At 41.8% G+C, this 17,753-nt stretch overlaps 1 protein-coding gene across 2 annotated transcripts in view; it reads left to right on the forward strand.

Moving 5' to 3' along the window:
* ANKRD13B (ankyrin repeat domain 13B) overlaps positions 1-17,753 on the forward strand; it is a 262,079-nt gene that overhangs the window by 155,718 nt on the left and 88,608 nt on the right. For both annotated transcript variants that reach the window (XM_040423447.1, XM_040423448.1), the window contains exon 2: positions 12,354-12,489. In XM_040423447.1, the coding sequence (XP_040279381.1) occupies positions 12,354-12,489 (136 nt within the window). The remainder of the gene's footprint in view (positions 1-12,353; positions 12,490-17,753) is intronic.

Raw genomic sequence — 17,753 nt, forward strand, 5'->3', positions numbered from 1 at the left:
GTGACCCATGTCCAGCACATCAATACACCTGAGCGCTGTCTCATTGACATTGGCGCTCAGTTCCCCCCTGCTCTTTGTCTAGAGGACGAACGACGCCGGCTGAAAAGGCGTGCACGGCTGGGTCCTCTCTGCCCCCTTGTTACAATGGAGATGAGGACGCCGGCCGCGTCCTCGCTCCTCCTCACGAATGGGATGCCGGTGGCGCTGCAGGGACATAGCGCGTCGCCGACTCCCCGTTGCAATATTTTTAATAAAGAACAATTTAAAAAATGATTTTTAGCCCAAAATGAGTAAAATGCAATCATAATATTTTTTTTTAGCCTTTAAGGATGAGAAGCACTGGGGTTCTTGGGGCCATCAGAAGAAATGATTAGTCGCTATGTACAGAACAGTTCCAATTTCAATTGTATTGTATATTTTGTTGTCTTTACATAAAAAGGGCATATAATTAAAGGGGTTCTCTGGGATTTACATACTGATGATCTGTCCTCAGGATAGAGCATCGATATGAGATTGGCGGGGGTTTAACTCCCAACACCGTGCTTAGCATTGCAGCTCAGCCCCATTCACTAGAAAGGTGCTGAGCTACCCCTAGGTCATGTGACCGATGAACATGACATCACATGGCATAGGAAGAGGCCTAAGCGCTCACAGAGCTCCTCATTCTCTTCATGAAGCTGATACTCAGGATAGGTCATCAGTATCAGATTAGCAGGGGACCAACTGCCAGACCCCTACCAATCTGATACTGATGATATCCTGAGGATAGGCCATTATTATGTAAATCCCGGAAAACCCCTGTAATACGATTTACTCAGTTATTTGTAAATCAAGCCGTAAGCTATAGACCCTATTGGCCTAGTGATTTCCTCTAAAGTCAACACCAAATTGAGGTATTCTGTTGTCAGAACCTGGAGCTGCAGAAGGCTTCTCTGGTGGGCCAGTCTTCCTGATCCAGGATTGCATGTAGATGAATAATGCTGGTGTGCATTGCTAGATCTCCCCAGCTTGGAATAGAATCGCTTGGTGCCTGTGCACTTTCTTTCCCATCTCATGAGGTTATTGTACCATGCATGTCTCAGATTAAAAATGTATTAGATATGGTCCAACAATTCTCTATAGTTATTATTGTCTCTCCCACAACAAATAACTAGAGCTGGTTCAGTATTTCTTATGCGGCAATGCTTCAGTAGTTTTTGACACAGTTTGAGCCTTTTTTGTTTTTGACATGGATTGAGCAATTTTTCATTGGGAAAATGCTTTGATCATAGGAAAGAAATATCTGAGCATGCCTTTTTCTCCAAAGCTTCTATAATTTAGAAATGTTGGAAAGTTCACCCATTTGGGGTATATATTTGTGTTTCTGCCTAGTTTTAAAATAAAATAGCCAAGCACTGTGTTACTGAATTTGTTTGCATAGTTTGGTAGAGTGGAGACAATGCCTTGGAAGGGAGACCACGTGACTGCTATGAGGCATGGGGGAGGGGCAGCCTAGAGCTAAACTCCTTATCTTCCTGATATATATCCACCACATTGTCCTGCAGCTGCCACTAGGCGGAACTCAGTGCATTACATGCACTGAGATACCCCTAGCGGTGGCTGCAGTCAGCCATGTTTTATAATATATTGCATGAAGGGAAGCACCTCACTCAATTTATTATTTATAAAACAGGTACTTTATTAAAAAGCACCTGTTCCACTTTTGTGGGATATGCAGAGTGCTCTTTTTTTCCACAAAATAAAGGAAATTGGCAGAAATCTCACTGGACCCCATACATAATTCTGCTATTGGGCCCTATGAGATTTTACCCTACACAACAAGGGGAGTGTGTCTTATCAGGAAAGAAAGCTGGCCTAAAACTGTAAAACTCTGAAAAAGCGAAGACAACTAAAATTGTCTTAAACTTTTAGACAGGCAGTCTGTGATATTTCTGGTATATTTATCCTCTCCCTGCTTGCATTTTGCACTTTAGTGACCAAGCAATTTTTATTTTTCATTTTTTGATCGACGCATTCCAATAGCCATAATTCTTTTATTCTTGGCTGCCTTAAAAAGGTGTTAGTCGAGAATAAGGCCCCTTGACTGCCTTAAATGGTGTCATTAAGGGTTTGAAGACTCCGTCCCACATGCTGCAATGTGTTGCTTACTAGCTCATTTTTGGTGCAATTTGCCGCATCTAATATTAGAGAAATCCTCTGTACATAGTTCGCTTAGGGGGCATGGCTTACCAAAAAAGGGCATGGCCTAAGAAGAGTCATTTTGCTTCAAAGTAGTGCCACACTTTTGGCATAAAATTCTGTTGCAAACAAAAGCTGTTCTTTGATCTAAAGTTAAACAAAAGTGTCTAGTCCTGAAGCATGTGGCATGGTCCCAATGCTATGCTGTGTTCCCCATACACTGTTGAGGTGTCACCATGTGTTGCTGCTCTCCAGAGGAGATGGTAAGGCATGGTGCTCCCTAAAGGGAAATATGTCCAGAGAGTCAGGGTTTGCAGTGTGCTTCTTTACGGGAAGAACTCAAGTGCAAAACAGTAAAGGCGAGGCACTGAACTGGCTTCTCCAGTCTCCTCCCTGCATAAGAAGGTTTTGTGCTGAAAGGCCTGAACTAGCTGCCTCCCTCTCTCTAAAAAGGCTGGTGACCCAAGGTTTGTGGCCGAGTATCCCCATCTTAACGTCTTCTTCTGGTCACTTGGGCAGTTTGGCAGAGTATCTTCTACTAAACACTGGTCCCTATCTGCAGACAACTAGGGGCTCTGACTTCTCTCTTTATATACAGTTTTATAGATGAACTAGAACCTTCTAGTGGTAGGGGTGGAGAAGCATAGCCGAAACAGAAACATTGTTGCAGTTTAGCAAATTAAGTCTGTAATAGACTTGCATAGAGTTTCAGTACAAATTTATAGGAATGACTGAGCAGTTTTTTCAGACATAAACAAGTCTTCAGATGTAAACAGAGGTAGACAGACAGTCAGAAGGTCAGAGTGTCTGTTTTCTGCATTTAAAACGTTGTATTGCCCTTTATAGTAACTGTGGAAAATGTCTAACTTCTCAGTGCATAGATAAAAAGTCCCACAGTTTGTCAGTGTTGGCAGGCTGTGCATTAACCCTTTCCATAGTGCAGTGCAGCTATAGGGCATTGGAATTGCAGCGGATATATTACAATAAACATAGAAAATGCTGTTCAACAATATAAAACAGTATACGAATAAACAACAGCAATAAATCGTAGTGCAAGTTAACCATTCTAAGTGCACTAAAGTAGTGAGCTGATGGCTTTAGGTAGCAGCAATAGGGGCAAAGTACCCTTGCTCCAGGGCATTACACGTCTGCCCAAACCCTAAGTTTACTCCGTCTGCAGGATTAGTAAATCTGCCTCTCACTGTTTGACTGTTTACCCTGTCTAATAGCAAATCTGGCCCACTGTTTCTTTAAATCTGTTATGCACAGGGAGAGATACACTTATTAAAATGTGCCAGGATTCTGTTGTAATTTGCACCAAAAAAACTGGTGTACTTATTTTGCATAATGTTTTTAAGGTGTTTTAGACAGGTTTTTTTTTTACAACTTTTATAGCAAGGATGTGTGACTTAGCGAAAAGGAGCTTTGGTATTCTGGATAGTGGTATAGCTCATGATGCGTCAATGTGCATCAGAAATGCTCCAAAATTGTGCATAAACTAAACCAACTCATAGGTGGTGTAAACTAGATTGTATATACATGCGCCATTATATACATTTTTAGGCTAAGTTTACACTGTCTAAAAATTAGACAGGATTAGCAAATCTGCCCCTGTGTTTGCTAGTATTCAGTATTCATTTTTCAGTGACATTCCTCAAGCCTTTGTTTTTGTTTTGTCTTGAGCATTTGAGACACAAATCTTCAGTTGCTCCTTAATAACTCAAGGATTCCTACAAGAAGTTAAGCTTTTGGCTAGCAAACATTTCAGCAAAGATGAGATTTTATGAGGCAAAGCATCTGTTTTCTTAGTTTGGATTCCCGGACGACTCAGTCATGTGGGTTGCTTGCCTTTCAGGAGATGTACCTGACTCGTCTACACACTTATCCTGAATACATGTCAATTCTATGCATTTTGTTTTGCTATTATTCCTTCTTTATCCTCGTACGCATGAATGCTTTGTGCTCTTAGCAAGTGCAACTAATGAAAAATTTACTTGCCTTCCATTTCACATAAGTGGTCTTTGCAGGAAGCGAGGAGGTGGAGGTGGGGGCAGAAGGATAAAAGGGTCACTGGAGACATATTTTGTCCTTATGTCTTCATGTATTTACAATTTTATTGTCTCAGACCAATAATACTAATGTTGCGTTCAGTATTGTTTTCAACTTGGAAAAAATTGTATGGTCATAACAGTTCATGCAGTTTGGCACTCAAAAGAATTAATGAAGATATTCCCTATTGCTATCTCTCTATGATCTATTTTGGTTATATTGTGATGTATGTGCCTTTTATATGACCCTATTTTATGTGTATAAATTCCTTTGGCCTTCGGCTTCATTAGTGTGCCTGATTTAACATTTACCCTCCATCATACTTCCATTTGAATAATTGACCCATTACCTTTATGGGGGTCATTTATTAAGACCGGCGTTTTAGACGATGGTCTTAATAAAGCTCCATCGCTGTTGGTGGATCTGCGACATTATGAAGAGGCTCTGGCCTCTACATAACGCCGGCACATCCAGTGCCTCTTCTAAATGTAAGACAGCTTCCAAGCTGTCTTACATTTAGACCATTTTCTACGCCTAAAACAGGAGTAGAAAATGATGAATGAGAAGGGCCTGCCGGATTGTCCCCTAACCGTAATAAATCAACCCCCTCTATGTCCTACATGTACTTTACGTGGGCCAATGTATTTGATTCCAATTTCAACACTTTCATATGGTTGGTATCTGGTCAGTATTTTGCATCAGCATTTGTAAGCCAAAACTAGTAGTGGAACCTACAGAGAAAAAAGTATAAGGGAAAGATTTGTGCCTCCTCTGTGTTTTGGACCCATTCCTGGTTTTGGCTTAGAAATACTGATGAAAAATACTGACCAAACGAAAGTGAAATTCAAGACTTGCAGAATTGGGACAGTGACATACACTCACCTAAAGAATTATTAGGAACACCTGTTCTATTTCTCATTAATGCAATTATCTAGTCAACCAATCACATGGCAGTTGCTTCAATGCATTTAGGGGGGTGGTCCTGGTCAAGACAATCTCCTGAACTCCAAACTGAATGTCAGAATGGGAAAGAAAGGTGATTTAAGCAATTTTGAGCGTGGCATGGTTGTTGGTGCCAGACGGGCCGGTCTGAATATTTCACAATCTGCTCAGTTACTAGGATTTTCACGCACAACCATTTCTAGGGTTTACAAAGAATGGTGTGAAAAGGGAAAAACATCCAGTATGCGGCAGTCCTGTGGGCGAAAATGCCTTGTGGATGCTAGAGGTCAGAGGAGAATGGGCCGACTGATTCAAGCTGATAGAAGAGCAACGTTGACTGAAATAACCACTCGTTACAACCGAGGTATGCAGCAAAGCATTTGTGAAGCCACAACACGCACAACCTTGAGGCGGATGGGCTACAACAGCAGAAGACCCCACCGGGTACCACTCATCTCCACTACAAATAGGAAAAAGAGGCTACAATTTGCACGAGCTCACCAAAATTGGACTGTTGAAGACTGGAAAAATGTTGCCTGGTCTGATGAGTCTCAATTTCTGTTGAGACATTCAAATGGTAGCGTCCGAATTTGGCGTAAACAGAATGAGAACATGTATCCATCCTCTGATGGCTACTTCCAGCAGGATAATGCACCATGTCACAAAGCTCGAATCATTTCAAATTGGTTTCTTGAACATGACAATGAGTTCACTGTACTAAAATGGCCCCCACAGTCACCAGATCTCAACCCAATAGAGCATCTTTGGGATGTGGTGGAACGGGAGCTTCATGCCCTGGATGTGCAACCCTCAAATCTCCATCAACTGCAAGATGCTATCCTATCAATATGGGCCAACATTTCTAAAGAATGCTATCAGCACCTTGTTGAATCAATGCCACGTAGAATTAAGGCAGTTCTGAAGGCAAAAGGGGGTCCAACACCGTATTAGTATGGTGTTCCTAATAATTCTTTAGGTGAGTGTATGAACAATGAAGATTTTTTTCAGGTTAAGAGTTGCAGATGACCATCACAATGGTGGATGTACTGTATATACATGCAGTTCATAATTAAGGGACATTGACATTGCACATCACATCTAGATATTGGGGGAGGTTTATTAAACCTAGTTCAGGGAAACAGTGCAGCAATTGGCCATAGCAACCAATAGCAATTGGTTTCATGCCATTTTGAGAGCTCAGATCTGATTGATTGCTGTTGGCAACTGCAGAACATTCTGTTTTCATTAGATATGGGTACGATCCGCATTTTATGTGGATCAGATGCGGACCCATTCATGCTGTCCGCATCCGTATGTCTGTTCCGCGGCCCCACAAAAAGATAGAACATGTCCTATTCTTGTCCATTTTGCGGACAAGAATAGGCATTTCTATAAAGGGCCGTCCGTTCCGTAAATTGCGGAAGGCACATGGGCGGCATCTGTGTTTTGCGGATCCGCAATTTGCAGACAGCAAAACACGGCACGGTCGTGTGAACAAGCCCTTACTATGTAAGGCCTCTTGCACACAAACAGTTTTTTTTCTATTTACGTTCCGTATACGGACCGTATACGCAACCATTCATTTCAATGGTTCTGCAAAAGCCAAACATACTACAGATTTGTCTCTCCTTACCTTTACTATTGGCAAAACATATCCTGAGATTTGTGGCGTTAGATGTCCAGCTTTTCAAACAAGTCATGAGTTCACAATACTCTGTCATGGGATGTCTATTCTATATATATTTACCGTAAGTGGAAGGAAAATGTCAGTGCGTCTTATGGGGCAAATACTAATGAGCGCTTCCATTATGGCCTAGCGCTTACTATTCGTAGGTTACTTCTCCTTGATCGATTTTCAAGGTCATCAATCTTTTCATCAATCTTTTCTCGTTCAGCTATTGTCAGAGCCGGATGAGATAGTTCCAACTCCCGGGCCATTGCATTACACTGAGACTCCAGGATCTCCAAGCGCTGCTAATTTTGAGTTACCTTGGCCTGCAGTTGCTGGAATGACTGTGTTACTGTGGAAGACAAGGACTCTTGTAAATCAGGTAGGATTCTTGCCGCCACTTTAAGCACCAGACGGCGATAATCAATCTGGGGGCCATCTTTGTAGCCGTCTTCTTTGGGCAGTTGGTGGGTGCTGGTTCCATCCGAGTCAGTGGAGTCCTTGTGGTCCGCTTTGTTGGCGTCGCTTCCGTCGGCATGGTTGCTTTGGGAGGGCTTTTCAGCTTGCTTTTACTCCCCATGCTAACTAGGAAGCGGTCCATGCACTGGAGGGTCCACTCCTCTCTTTTCCTGGGTAGTGTGAAGGGACTTTGTCCCGATATATGGGGAAGCAGAGAGATTTTCAGGCGAGTGGTTGTGGAGCGCTCATCTCCTGCTGCCTTCCATGATGTCGTCAGAACTGGAAGTCATGGAGGTCTTATTAACATTGGGTGTGTAATTGGGGCTCTGAGTTGAGGTCTGATTAGCATTGGGGGTTTGATTGGTGGTTTGATCTGAGGTCTAATGAAAAGATATATTTTTTCTTATTTTCCTCCTCTAAAACCTAGGTTTGTATTATAGGGTGAAAAATATGGGTATATGTGTGATCAACCAGTGGTCGTGTGTTAAATAGTAGCTTGTACAGGGTTTTTATCAATATTGTATTGAATTATTTTTTTTTGCAAAATTCAGGCAAAGGATGACCAATGGCTTTTCTAAACCAAGTATTACAAATTATAAGTGTGCGTCATAATTTCCTTGACTATACTCCCCACGGATATACTGTATTTCTAGCCTTGTATGGCCTTAGTCATACTTTATTCTTAATTCTTGATTAAAGTCTGCACCAAGCATATTACGGAATGGGATATTATGCAGATGTGGAATAGAATATCCTGCAGTCCAGTTTTAATGCTTTTTTAGTGTTCTCTTTTAATCTTCTTTTCAACTAAACTGAAAATAATTAGCTTTTTGGTTATTAGTTTTGATGCGGTATATAATGTAATTCTTCCACTTTTAGGACTGCTTTATTTATTATCCAGTAGGGTTATCACAACAGGCGAATAATATGCACATTTATTTTTCTACTGTAATTGTTGGCAGAGCTTATACATCAACATCTGGAGTGCTGGAAGTTGCAGATTCATGATTTACTGAAAAATTTAAAATTTAGTTGGTTCTCAAAACTTTTTTATCTAGCTGTGCTGCCTAAAAATGCATCATACCAACACTTTTGTACACCAATAAGATATCCCGGACAGTTGGTCAGTAAGCAGGGAACAAGCATCAGTATGATTATCATCTGCCTTGACGAACAGTTGGAAGCCCCATAGACAGTAGAGGCATGAAGGATCCAGCTCAGCTTTTCAGCTCTATAACATGTTGCCTGCAGATCAGACACCTTCACTTTAAGTTCTAATCACTATTTGGAGACTGTGGCCAACCTGATCTCCATGGGTCCCATAACATATTCCTGGTTTGCCTCTATGGTGCTTAGGTCTGTAGATTCGGCTGACTTTAACTTACCGTAATGTTTGTGGACAGCTTTAGACCACTTCAAAAAGAGTACTTGCAGTCACCATTCTGTTGACATGTGTTACGGTCAAGGGATGTGAGCCCACTGTACCAAACAACTGGATTGGCTTTGGGCTAACGCTACGGGAACTATTCTACTAGTCCTCCAGTATCTGGATTCTACTGAGGAGGACCCACCAGACCGGTATTTCTTCAGATAGTCCCGTGGAGTGGTTGAAGGCTAATCCACAGGGTCATAGACATTGAAGTGAAGCACCAAAGGATCAGGCAATATGCTTAGTTTGGAGACGGGCCAAGGTGAGGGCAGGCACCATACTAGCATATCCATAAGACATGCCCTAGGTCAGGGCAAGTGCAATCTGAGAAAAAGGCTAAGGTCAGGGCAGGTGGCTAGAAGTCAGAGTTGATAGTCAGGCTGGAGTACAGTACACAGGTAGTAAGACAGGACAGGGAAAACACCTTTGCTGGTTACTAGAAACTAGGAAACCTAAAGCCAGGCATCTTCCAACGGGAGAGGGGGCCTAAAATACCAAGGGATGCACAGTTATTGGTTGAGAAAGGATTTGTACATGCCTGCTGGCCCTTTCAGATGCTGAGAGCAAGGACGCGCGCACCTTATAGGATCAGGACAGAAGGGCACAGGAAGAAGCAAGTAGGCTGCAGCATGCAGAGCTTGCTGGCAGTCTATAGCATAATGGGACTGAGCAGCCTTGTAAGAGATGCAGCATCCGTGCCCACAAAGAAGAGCGGGGCTGCGGCGGGCACGGACTGTCAGCATAACAACTTGTGATTGCAGTTTTAGGATAGGAGGCTGAATACATAAGCATCGTAAAGTATAATAACGTTCTACTGATTCAGGATCTCTCCTTAATTAAAGTAGTGTATGCCTGGTTAGATCAGGATTATGGATGACCCATATTAAAAGGTCAGGTGGGGTGGCACTATTAGCGTTTATACAGTTTGCAAAAACATACTGTACAATGAACAAAAAAGTCTTATTGTACTGGTCAAAATGGTTTACCTGTGTCAAATCTACTCCTTTATTTCATTTGACTCCCTATCCACTTGGCTGGACCTGTAAAGGGAAGATTACTTACCTGTTTCCGGAACTTTACTGGAGTATTCGGTGTTAGGAGCGGCGAAGATAGTGGGGCATTCACATTAGGATTCGATCTGAGGTCTCATTGGGGGTAATTTGCATTAGGGGTTTGATCTGAGGTCTGAATGGGCGACTTATTCACATTGGGGCTCTGATCTGAAGTCTGAATGGGGGTCTTTTTCACATTGTGGGTTTGAGCTGAGGTCTGAATGGGGGTCTTTTTCACATTGTGGGTCTGAGCTGAGGTCTGAATGGAGGTCTTATTAACATTGGGGGTCTGATTGGGGCTCTGAGTTGAGGTCTGATTAACATTGGGGGTCTGATTGGTGGTTTGATCTGAGGTCTAATGAAAACATTTTTTTTTCTTATTTTCCTCCTCTAAAACCTAGGTTTGTTTTATAGGGTGAAAATATGGGTATATGTGTGACCACCCAGTGGTCGTGTTGTAAATGGTAGCTTGTACAGGGTTTTACTAGCATGGATCAATATTGTATTGAATTTGTTTCTTGTAAAATTCAGGCAAAGGATGACCAATGGCTTCTCTAAACCAAGTATAACAAATTATAAGTGTGCGTCATAATTTCCTTGACTATACTCCCCACGGATATATTTCTAGCCTTGTATGGCCTTAGTCATACTTTATTCTTAATTCTCAATTAAAGTCTGCACCAAGCATATTACGAAATTGGATATTATGCAGATGTGGAATAGAATATCTTGCAGTCCAGTTTTAATGCTTTTTTAGTGTTCTCTTTTAATCTGCTTTTCCACTAAACTGAAAATAATTAGCTTTTTGGTTATTAGTTTTGATGCAGTATATTATTATATTCTTCCACTTTTAGGACTGCTTTATTTATTATCCAGTAGGGTTATCACAACAGGCGAATAATATGCACATTTATTTTTCTACTGAAATTGTTGGCAGAGCTTATACATCAACATCTGGAGTGCTGGAAGTTGCAGATTCATGATGTAGATCAGTTTACTCAGAAATTACAAATTGTGTTGGTTCTCAAAACTTTTTTATCTAGCTGTGCTGCCTAAAAATGCATCATACCAACACTTTTGTGCAGCGATAAGATATCCCGGACAGTTGGTCAAAAAGCAGGGAACAAGCATCAATATGATTATCATCTGTATTGACGAACAGTTGGGAGCCCCATAGACAGTAGAGGCATGAAGGATTTAATGCCTATTTGGCACCACCACATCACTACTAGCAGTAAAGCACACCATGATGTTCCAAATCATTCTTTCCCTTTGCTTTTCAACATTTCAGAGCTTATGGAAAGGTGGTTATTGTAAAGTTGAATCTTTTTTCCATAAAACTCTACCTCAATCTGCTCAGCTTTTTAGCTCTATAACATGTTGCCTGCAGATCAGACGCCATGTGCAATGTGACAGCTTCCCTTTAAGTTCTAATCACTATTTGGAGACTGTGGCCAACCTGATCTCCATGGGTCCCATAGCATATTCCTGGTCTGCCTCTATGGTGCTTAGGTCTGTAGATTCGGCTGACTTTAACCTAATGTTTGTGGACAGCTTTAGACCACTTCAAAAAGATTACTTGCAGTCAGCATTCTGTTGACATGTGCTACGAGCAGGGGATGTGAGCCCACTGTACCAAACAACTGGATTGGCTTTGGGCTAATGCTAAGGGAATTATTCTAGTAGTCCTCCAGTATCTGGACTCTACTGAGGAGGACCACCAGACCGGTATCTCTTCAGATAATCAAGTGGAGTGGTTGAAGTGGCACTATTAGCATTTATACAGTTTGCAAAAACATACTGTACAATAAACAAAAAAGTCTTATAGTACTGGTCAAAATGGTTTACCTGTGTCAAATCTACTCCTTTATCTCATTTGACTCCCTACCCACTTGGCTGGACCTGTAAAGTGAAGATTACTTACCTGTTTTCCCGGCGCTGGCTCCCTGCTCCTTCTCCTCCAGGCCTATGATGCTCTGCTGGGCTCCCCCGCTGTAAACATCTGGTTTGACAACTCGACAGCCAGTCAGAAATTGGATCCCCTTGCAACATGTGACCATTTATCATGAAGTAAGGAAAGCCGTCACCGCAACGGCCAGTGATTGGCTGCGACAATGTCAAACCGGATGTTTACAACGAGGGAGCCCAGTGGAGCATCCCAGGTCGGGAGGAGAAGGAGCAGGGAGTCAGCGCTTGAAAGCAGGTAAGTAAGCTTCCCTTTAAGGGTGCAGCCAAGTCAGAATGGTGGGGATTGCTTACACCAGCGCTTGAATGATGTTAACAGGGGTTTCCGAGACTTTTACTGTATATTGTCGACCTATCAAGTTAACGGGAGAGAGTTGCAGTAACCAGGCATGGTTACTACACAGTACATACAGAGCTGTACCTGGTTCTGGTACCCTGCAACTCCTGCAAAAAAGCTGATCATTCTGAGTATTAGCAGTCTAACCCCTGCTGATCTGATATTAATGTCCTACCCAGACCTGGAAACCTCCTTAACTTTGTTTTGCCCACATTTCCTCTGCATAAGGACAAGGATTAAAACGCTTTATTTAAACTCCTTTTTTTTTTATAGGACCAGATTGAACAGGTGGATCCACGGGGACGGACCCCCCTCCATCTGGCTACAACATTAGGTCACCTGGAGTGTGCCAAAGTGCTGCTCAACCATGGTGCAGATGTCAGCAAAGAGAACCGCAATGGATGGACAGGTAAATAGCAATATACATGTCTACTTTGATCATTTAGCAGAGAAATGTGGTCTCATTGATTGCCATGGGAACGTTAACTGTTCTCTGAACATTTTAGGCAAATTTTACGTAGATATTCTTTTTTCGTCTCTCCTGATTATTTAAATAAAAACCAAGACGTTTTACATTAAATTTATTAGGTCACAAACTCCATTACTTACTAAATGTTGTCAAGGCAGACAAACCGCTATTGACGTAGATGAACTCTTGCACAAATACTCTTTTAAGGAATAATTGCCTATAGATTCCAGCTTTTATCTTCCCTGATCTGGTGATCTGCTTGCTGTAAGCAACACTAATACATTTTTGCATTTGTAATACGCACCAGCAAGCAAAAATGTCCCTTCAGAAAGGTTTATTGTGTTTGAATAGCAAGAACAATAATTTACGGGGGTCATTTTTTGTTTTCTTTTCAGCAGAAAGCCCAGGTATACTTAAATTGTACAGCAGGAGTGGACTGGGAACTTAAAATGGCCCTGGAAAAAATACAAAAAGTGGCCCCGTTTTGTAGTCAGGTCCAAATTGATGGAAGTCAGAGTCAGCAATACCATATTGTGTCACATTATACCACCCCAACAGAGCCAAATACCACAGTTTATCACAAAATACTGCCAGTAGCACAAAATACATCCCCAAAAACTTCAACTGGCTGGCGGTGAGGAAGGCCCAGGCGGCCACCTGGGCATTGACCCACTGGGAAATTTCCCTGTAAGGTCTATGGCCAATCCGCCCCTGTTGTACAGAAATACATTGTCCTAATTAGGGATAAGCGAGCAGGAGCTCTTTACAGTATTAGAATGTATTGGCTTCCGATGAGCCGAAGTTATTGCTTTGCGAAGTCTTGCGAGACTTTGGGTAATAACTTCATAAATTAATTTGTACCGTAAAAAACATTTCCCGAACTCGGGTTCGATTCCAAGTGGTACCTTGGAACCGAACCCGAGTTCGGGAAATGTTTTTTTATAGTACAAATGAATTTATGAAGTTATTACCCGAAGCTCCTGCTCCGTACAGTATTGGAACAAAGTTTTATGTGAATTGACTGCGGATGTTTCATCCGAAGTCGATTCGCTCATTCCTAGTCCTAATATGATGACAGGACAGTGGATTCAGCATAAGGTCTTTTGCACCACAATCTGCAACTTTTCCAAACTCACGCAAGGTGGAAAAACGTGGGAATGGCGTGGACGGAGAATGTGCGGTGAATCAGCCAAAGTTATGTAGAGGCCGGCGCCTCTTCATAACTCAGTGGATACACCGCCAGCTATCAGCTTTAGGCCTCATGCACACGACCGTTGTTGTGTTCCGTTCCGCAAAATGGGGTTCCGTGATCCGTTTCCGTTTTTGTTTCCGTGTGTCTTCCTTTATTTTTGGAGGATCACCAGACATGAAGGAAAGTAAAAAAAAGTCAAGTTTGCCATGCAAATGATAGGAAAAAAACGGACGCGGACGTGCGGACGCGGATGACAATCTTGTGTGCCTCCGCGTTTTTTCACGGTCCCATTAACTTGAATGGGTCCGCGAACCGTTTTCCGTGAAAAAAATAGGACAGGTTATATTTTTTTGACGGACTGGAACCACGGACGCGGATGAGAAACGGTGCATTAGCCGAGTTTTCTACGGACCCATTGAAAGTCAATGGGTCCGCAGAAAATCACGAAAAACGGAACAACGGACACGGAATAAAACAACGGTCGTGTGCATGAGGCCTTAGAGTAACGTTTATGGGAACCTTTAATGTCTGTAAAAAGAACCTAAACTGTATTGTATCCCTGGGGAAAGCTCATTGCCAAAAAAATTAAGAATGAATTGTTGCAATTCATTAAAACTTTTATGTGTGAACATAATGGTAACACATACAGTTGCAAGAAAAAGTATGTAAACCCTTTGGAATGATATGGATTTCTGCACAAATTGGTCATAAAATGTGATCTGATCTTCATCTAAGTCACAACAATAGACAATCACAGTCTGCTTAAACTAATAACACACAAAGAATTAAATGTTACCATGTTTTTATTGAACACACCATGTAAACATTCACAGTGCAGGTGGAAAAAGTATGTGAACCCCTAGACTAATGACATCTCCAAGAGCTAATTGGAGTGAGGTGTCAGCCAACTGGAGTCCAATAAATGAGATAAGATTGGAAGTGTTGGTTTCAGCTGCCCTGCCCTATAAAAAACACACACCAGTTCTGGGTTTGCTTTTCACAAGAAGCATTGCCTGATGTGAATGATGCCTTGCACAAAAGAACTCTCAGAAGACCTACGATTAACAATTGTTGACTTGTATAAAGCTGGAAAGGGTTATAAAAGTATCTCCAAAAGCCTTGCTGTTCATCATTCCATGGTAAGACAAATTGTCTATAAATGGAGAAAGTTCAGCACTGCTGCTACTCTCCCTAGGAGTGGCTTTCCTGTAAAGATGACTGCAAGAGCACAGCGCAGACTGCTCAATGAGGTGAAGAAGAATCCTCGAGTGTCAGCTAAAGACTTACAAAAGTCTCTGGCATATGCTAACATCCCGGTAAGGCTACTTTCACACCTGCGTTCGGGTGTCCGCTCGTGAGCTCCGTTTGAAGGGGCTCACAAGCGGCCCCGAACGCATCCGTCCAGCCCTAATGCATTCTGAGTGGACGCGGATCCGCTCACAATGCATCAGTCTGGCGGCGTTCAGCCTCCGCTCCGCTCAGCAAGCGGACACCTGAACGCTGCTTGCAGCGTTCGGGTGTCCGCCTGGCTGTGCGGAGGCAAGCGGATCCGTCCAGACTTACAATGTAAGTCAATGGGGACGGATCCGTTTGAAGATGACACAATATGGCTCAATCTTCAAACGGATTCGTCCCCCATTGACTTTCAATGTAAAGTCTGGACGGATCCGTTCAGGCTACTTTCAGACTTAGAATTTCTTTCAAACTATAATGCAGACGGATCCGTTCTGAACGGATACAAACGTCTGCATTATAGGAGCGGATCCGTCTGAGCAGACATCAGACAGACCCGCTCTGAACGCAAGTGTGAAAGTAGCCTAAGCGAATCTACGATACGTAAAACACTAAACAAGAATGGATTTCATGGGAGGATACCACAGAGTAAGCCACTGCTGTCCAAAAAAAAACATTGCTGCGCGCGTTTACAGTTTGCACAAGAGCACCTGGATGTTCCACAGCAGTACTGGCAAAATATTCTGAACAGATGAAACCAAAGTTGAGTTGTTTGGAAGAAACACACAACACTATGTGTGGAGAAAAAGAGGCACAGCACACCAACATCAAAACCTCATCCCAACTGTGAAGTATGGTGGTGGGGGCATCATGGTTTTGGGTTGCTTTGCTGTGTCAGGGCCTGGAGGGATTGCTATCATCGAAGGAAAAATGAATTCCCAAGTTTATCAAGACAATTTGCAGGAGAACTTAAGGCCATCTGTCCACCAGCTGAAGCTCAACAGAAGTCTAGGTTCAGCAACAGTATGTGCTCCAAGAATGAGGTCAGCTGAACATACTGAATGACCAGGTTATTCCATCAATGGATTTTTTCTTCCCTGATGGCACAGGCATATTCCAAGTTGACAATGCCAGGATTCATCAGGCTCAAATTGTGAAAGAGTGGTTCAGGGAGCATGAGACATCATTTTCACACATAGATTGGCCACCACAGAGTCCAGACCTTAGCCTCATTGACAATCTTTGGGATGTGATGGAGAAGGCTTTGCGCAGCAGTTAGACTCTACCATCATCAATGCAAGATCTTGGTGAAAAATTTATGCAACACTGGATGGAAATAAATCTTGTGACATTGCAGAAGCTTATCGAAATAATGCCACAGCGAATGCGTGCCGTAATCAAAGCTAAAGGCGGTACAACTAAATATTAGAGTGTGTGACCTTTTTTTTTGGTGGCGACTTTTTTTTTTGGGACAGGCAGTGTATAAGCAAGACCACATAACAAGTTACATTATGGGATGCTCATTTTAACTTTTCTAATCTTTTTTCTATTAATTTAAAGCATTCCTTTAGTTATAAAACAACTTTTCATAAATGAATAGTGCCAAATTTATATAGTTTATATTATGTTATAATACTTGGATAATAAAAACACTTGTTTTTACAAAATAATTAGTTTTTGTGTTGCTGAGTTCCAAGACCCAAAACATTTTTTATTTTTCTGACAATGTAACTGAGGGCTTGTTTTTTGTGGGCCAATTAGCAGTTTTCATTTGTACCATTTTTGATTGCTCTGTTCTGTTATTATTTTATCGTTTTTTACTGTGTTTTCTGTGACCCATGAATGTATTAAGTTTATAGTATGTGTCATTAAGAGGGAGTGTATCTAGGGTTGCCACCTTTCCCAACAAAAATTGCCACCCAAGTTGACACCGGTAAAAATGTGTGTGGTGTCAGGAGTGAGGCTTAACACTGGTGTTATTTGACACTAGTGGTTTGTTCATAATTTCAGTTTTGCGGCATTCTTGTTTTTTTGTAAAAAAAAAATGAAAAAATTTTGTTGGAATAATGTTTATTATTTTGTTTATTGCAACAACTACATTATGTGATTGCCTGCTTCCAGACACAGTGTTATGTTGTTGAAAAAGAACTGCTAAAAAAAGAAAAAGCAGGAAGTGGCAGAGACTTGCTGCACATGTACAGAGAGAGAGCTAAGAGAAGAAAGCTAGAAGCGGATGTGCTGAGCTTCTGATCTTACTGAAAGTTATATTCATATGTTTTGATGTTATTTCTGAATTTGACCTGATTAATTTTCTGCCAACAGTTTTTCTTGTCATTTAAAAAAAATAATGCAGCCAAAAATGTGTTTGTATGGAGGAATAACACTCTACACCTATTTCAGTGCTGTCCCCTGTGCCATGCAACCCTATGCAGGAACCCTTACCTTGCTTACCCTGGTTTGAAATACTGCTTTGTTTTGGCAACAATCAGTAAGAAAAAAATTCTTATTTCTTATCTGTCAGAACTCTTTTTTTTTTTTATAGATATATAAATAGAAAGATTAGATTCCTCTTTAGTGACAATAATCATTGCTGTTACTGTAGCATGTAACAGGTATTGCCAGAGAAGTGGTTCCAATATTGTATGATAAAGATCGGGTATTGGCAGGATAGGGACATGGAAACTTTATTGATGTTTGTGTGGTACAAAAGTGTTTGGTTTGACTTACTTGATACCTTGATCCGATAAGATGCCTTGATCTGGTAAAGGTCTGGGTCATG

Source organism: Bufo bufo, chromosome 3 (genome assembly GCF_905171765.1).
Source record: "Bufo bufo chromosome 3, aBufBuf1.1, whole genome shotgun sequence".
Classification (NCBI taxonomy): Eukaryota; Metazoa; Chordata; class Amphibia; order Anura; family Bufonidae; genus Bufo; species Bufo bufo.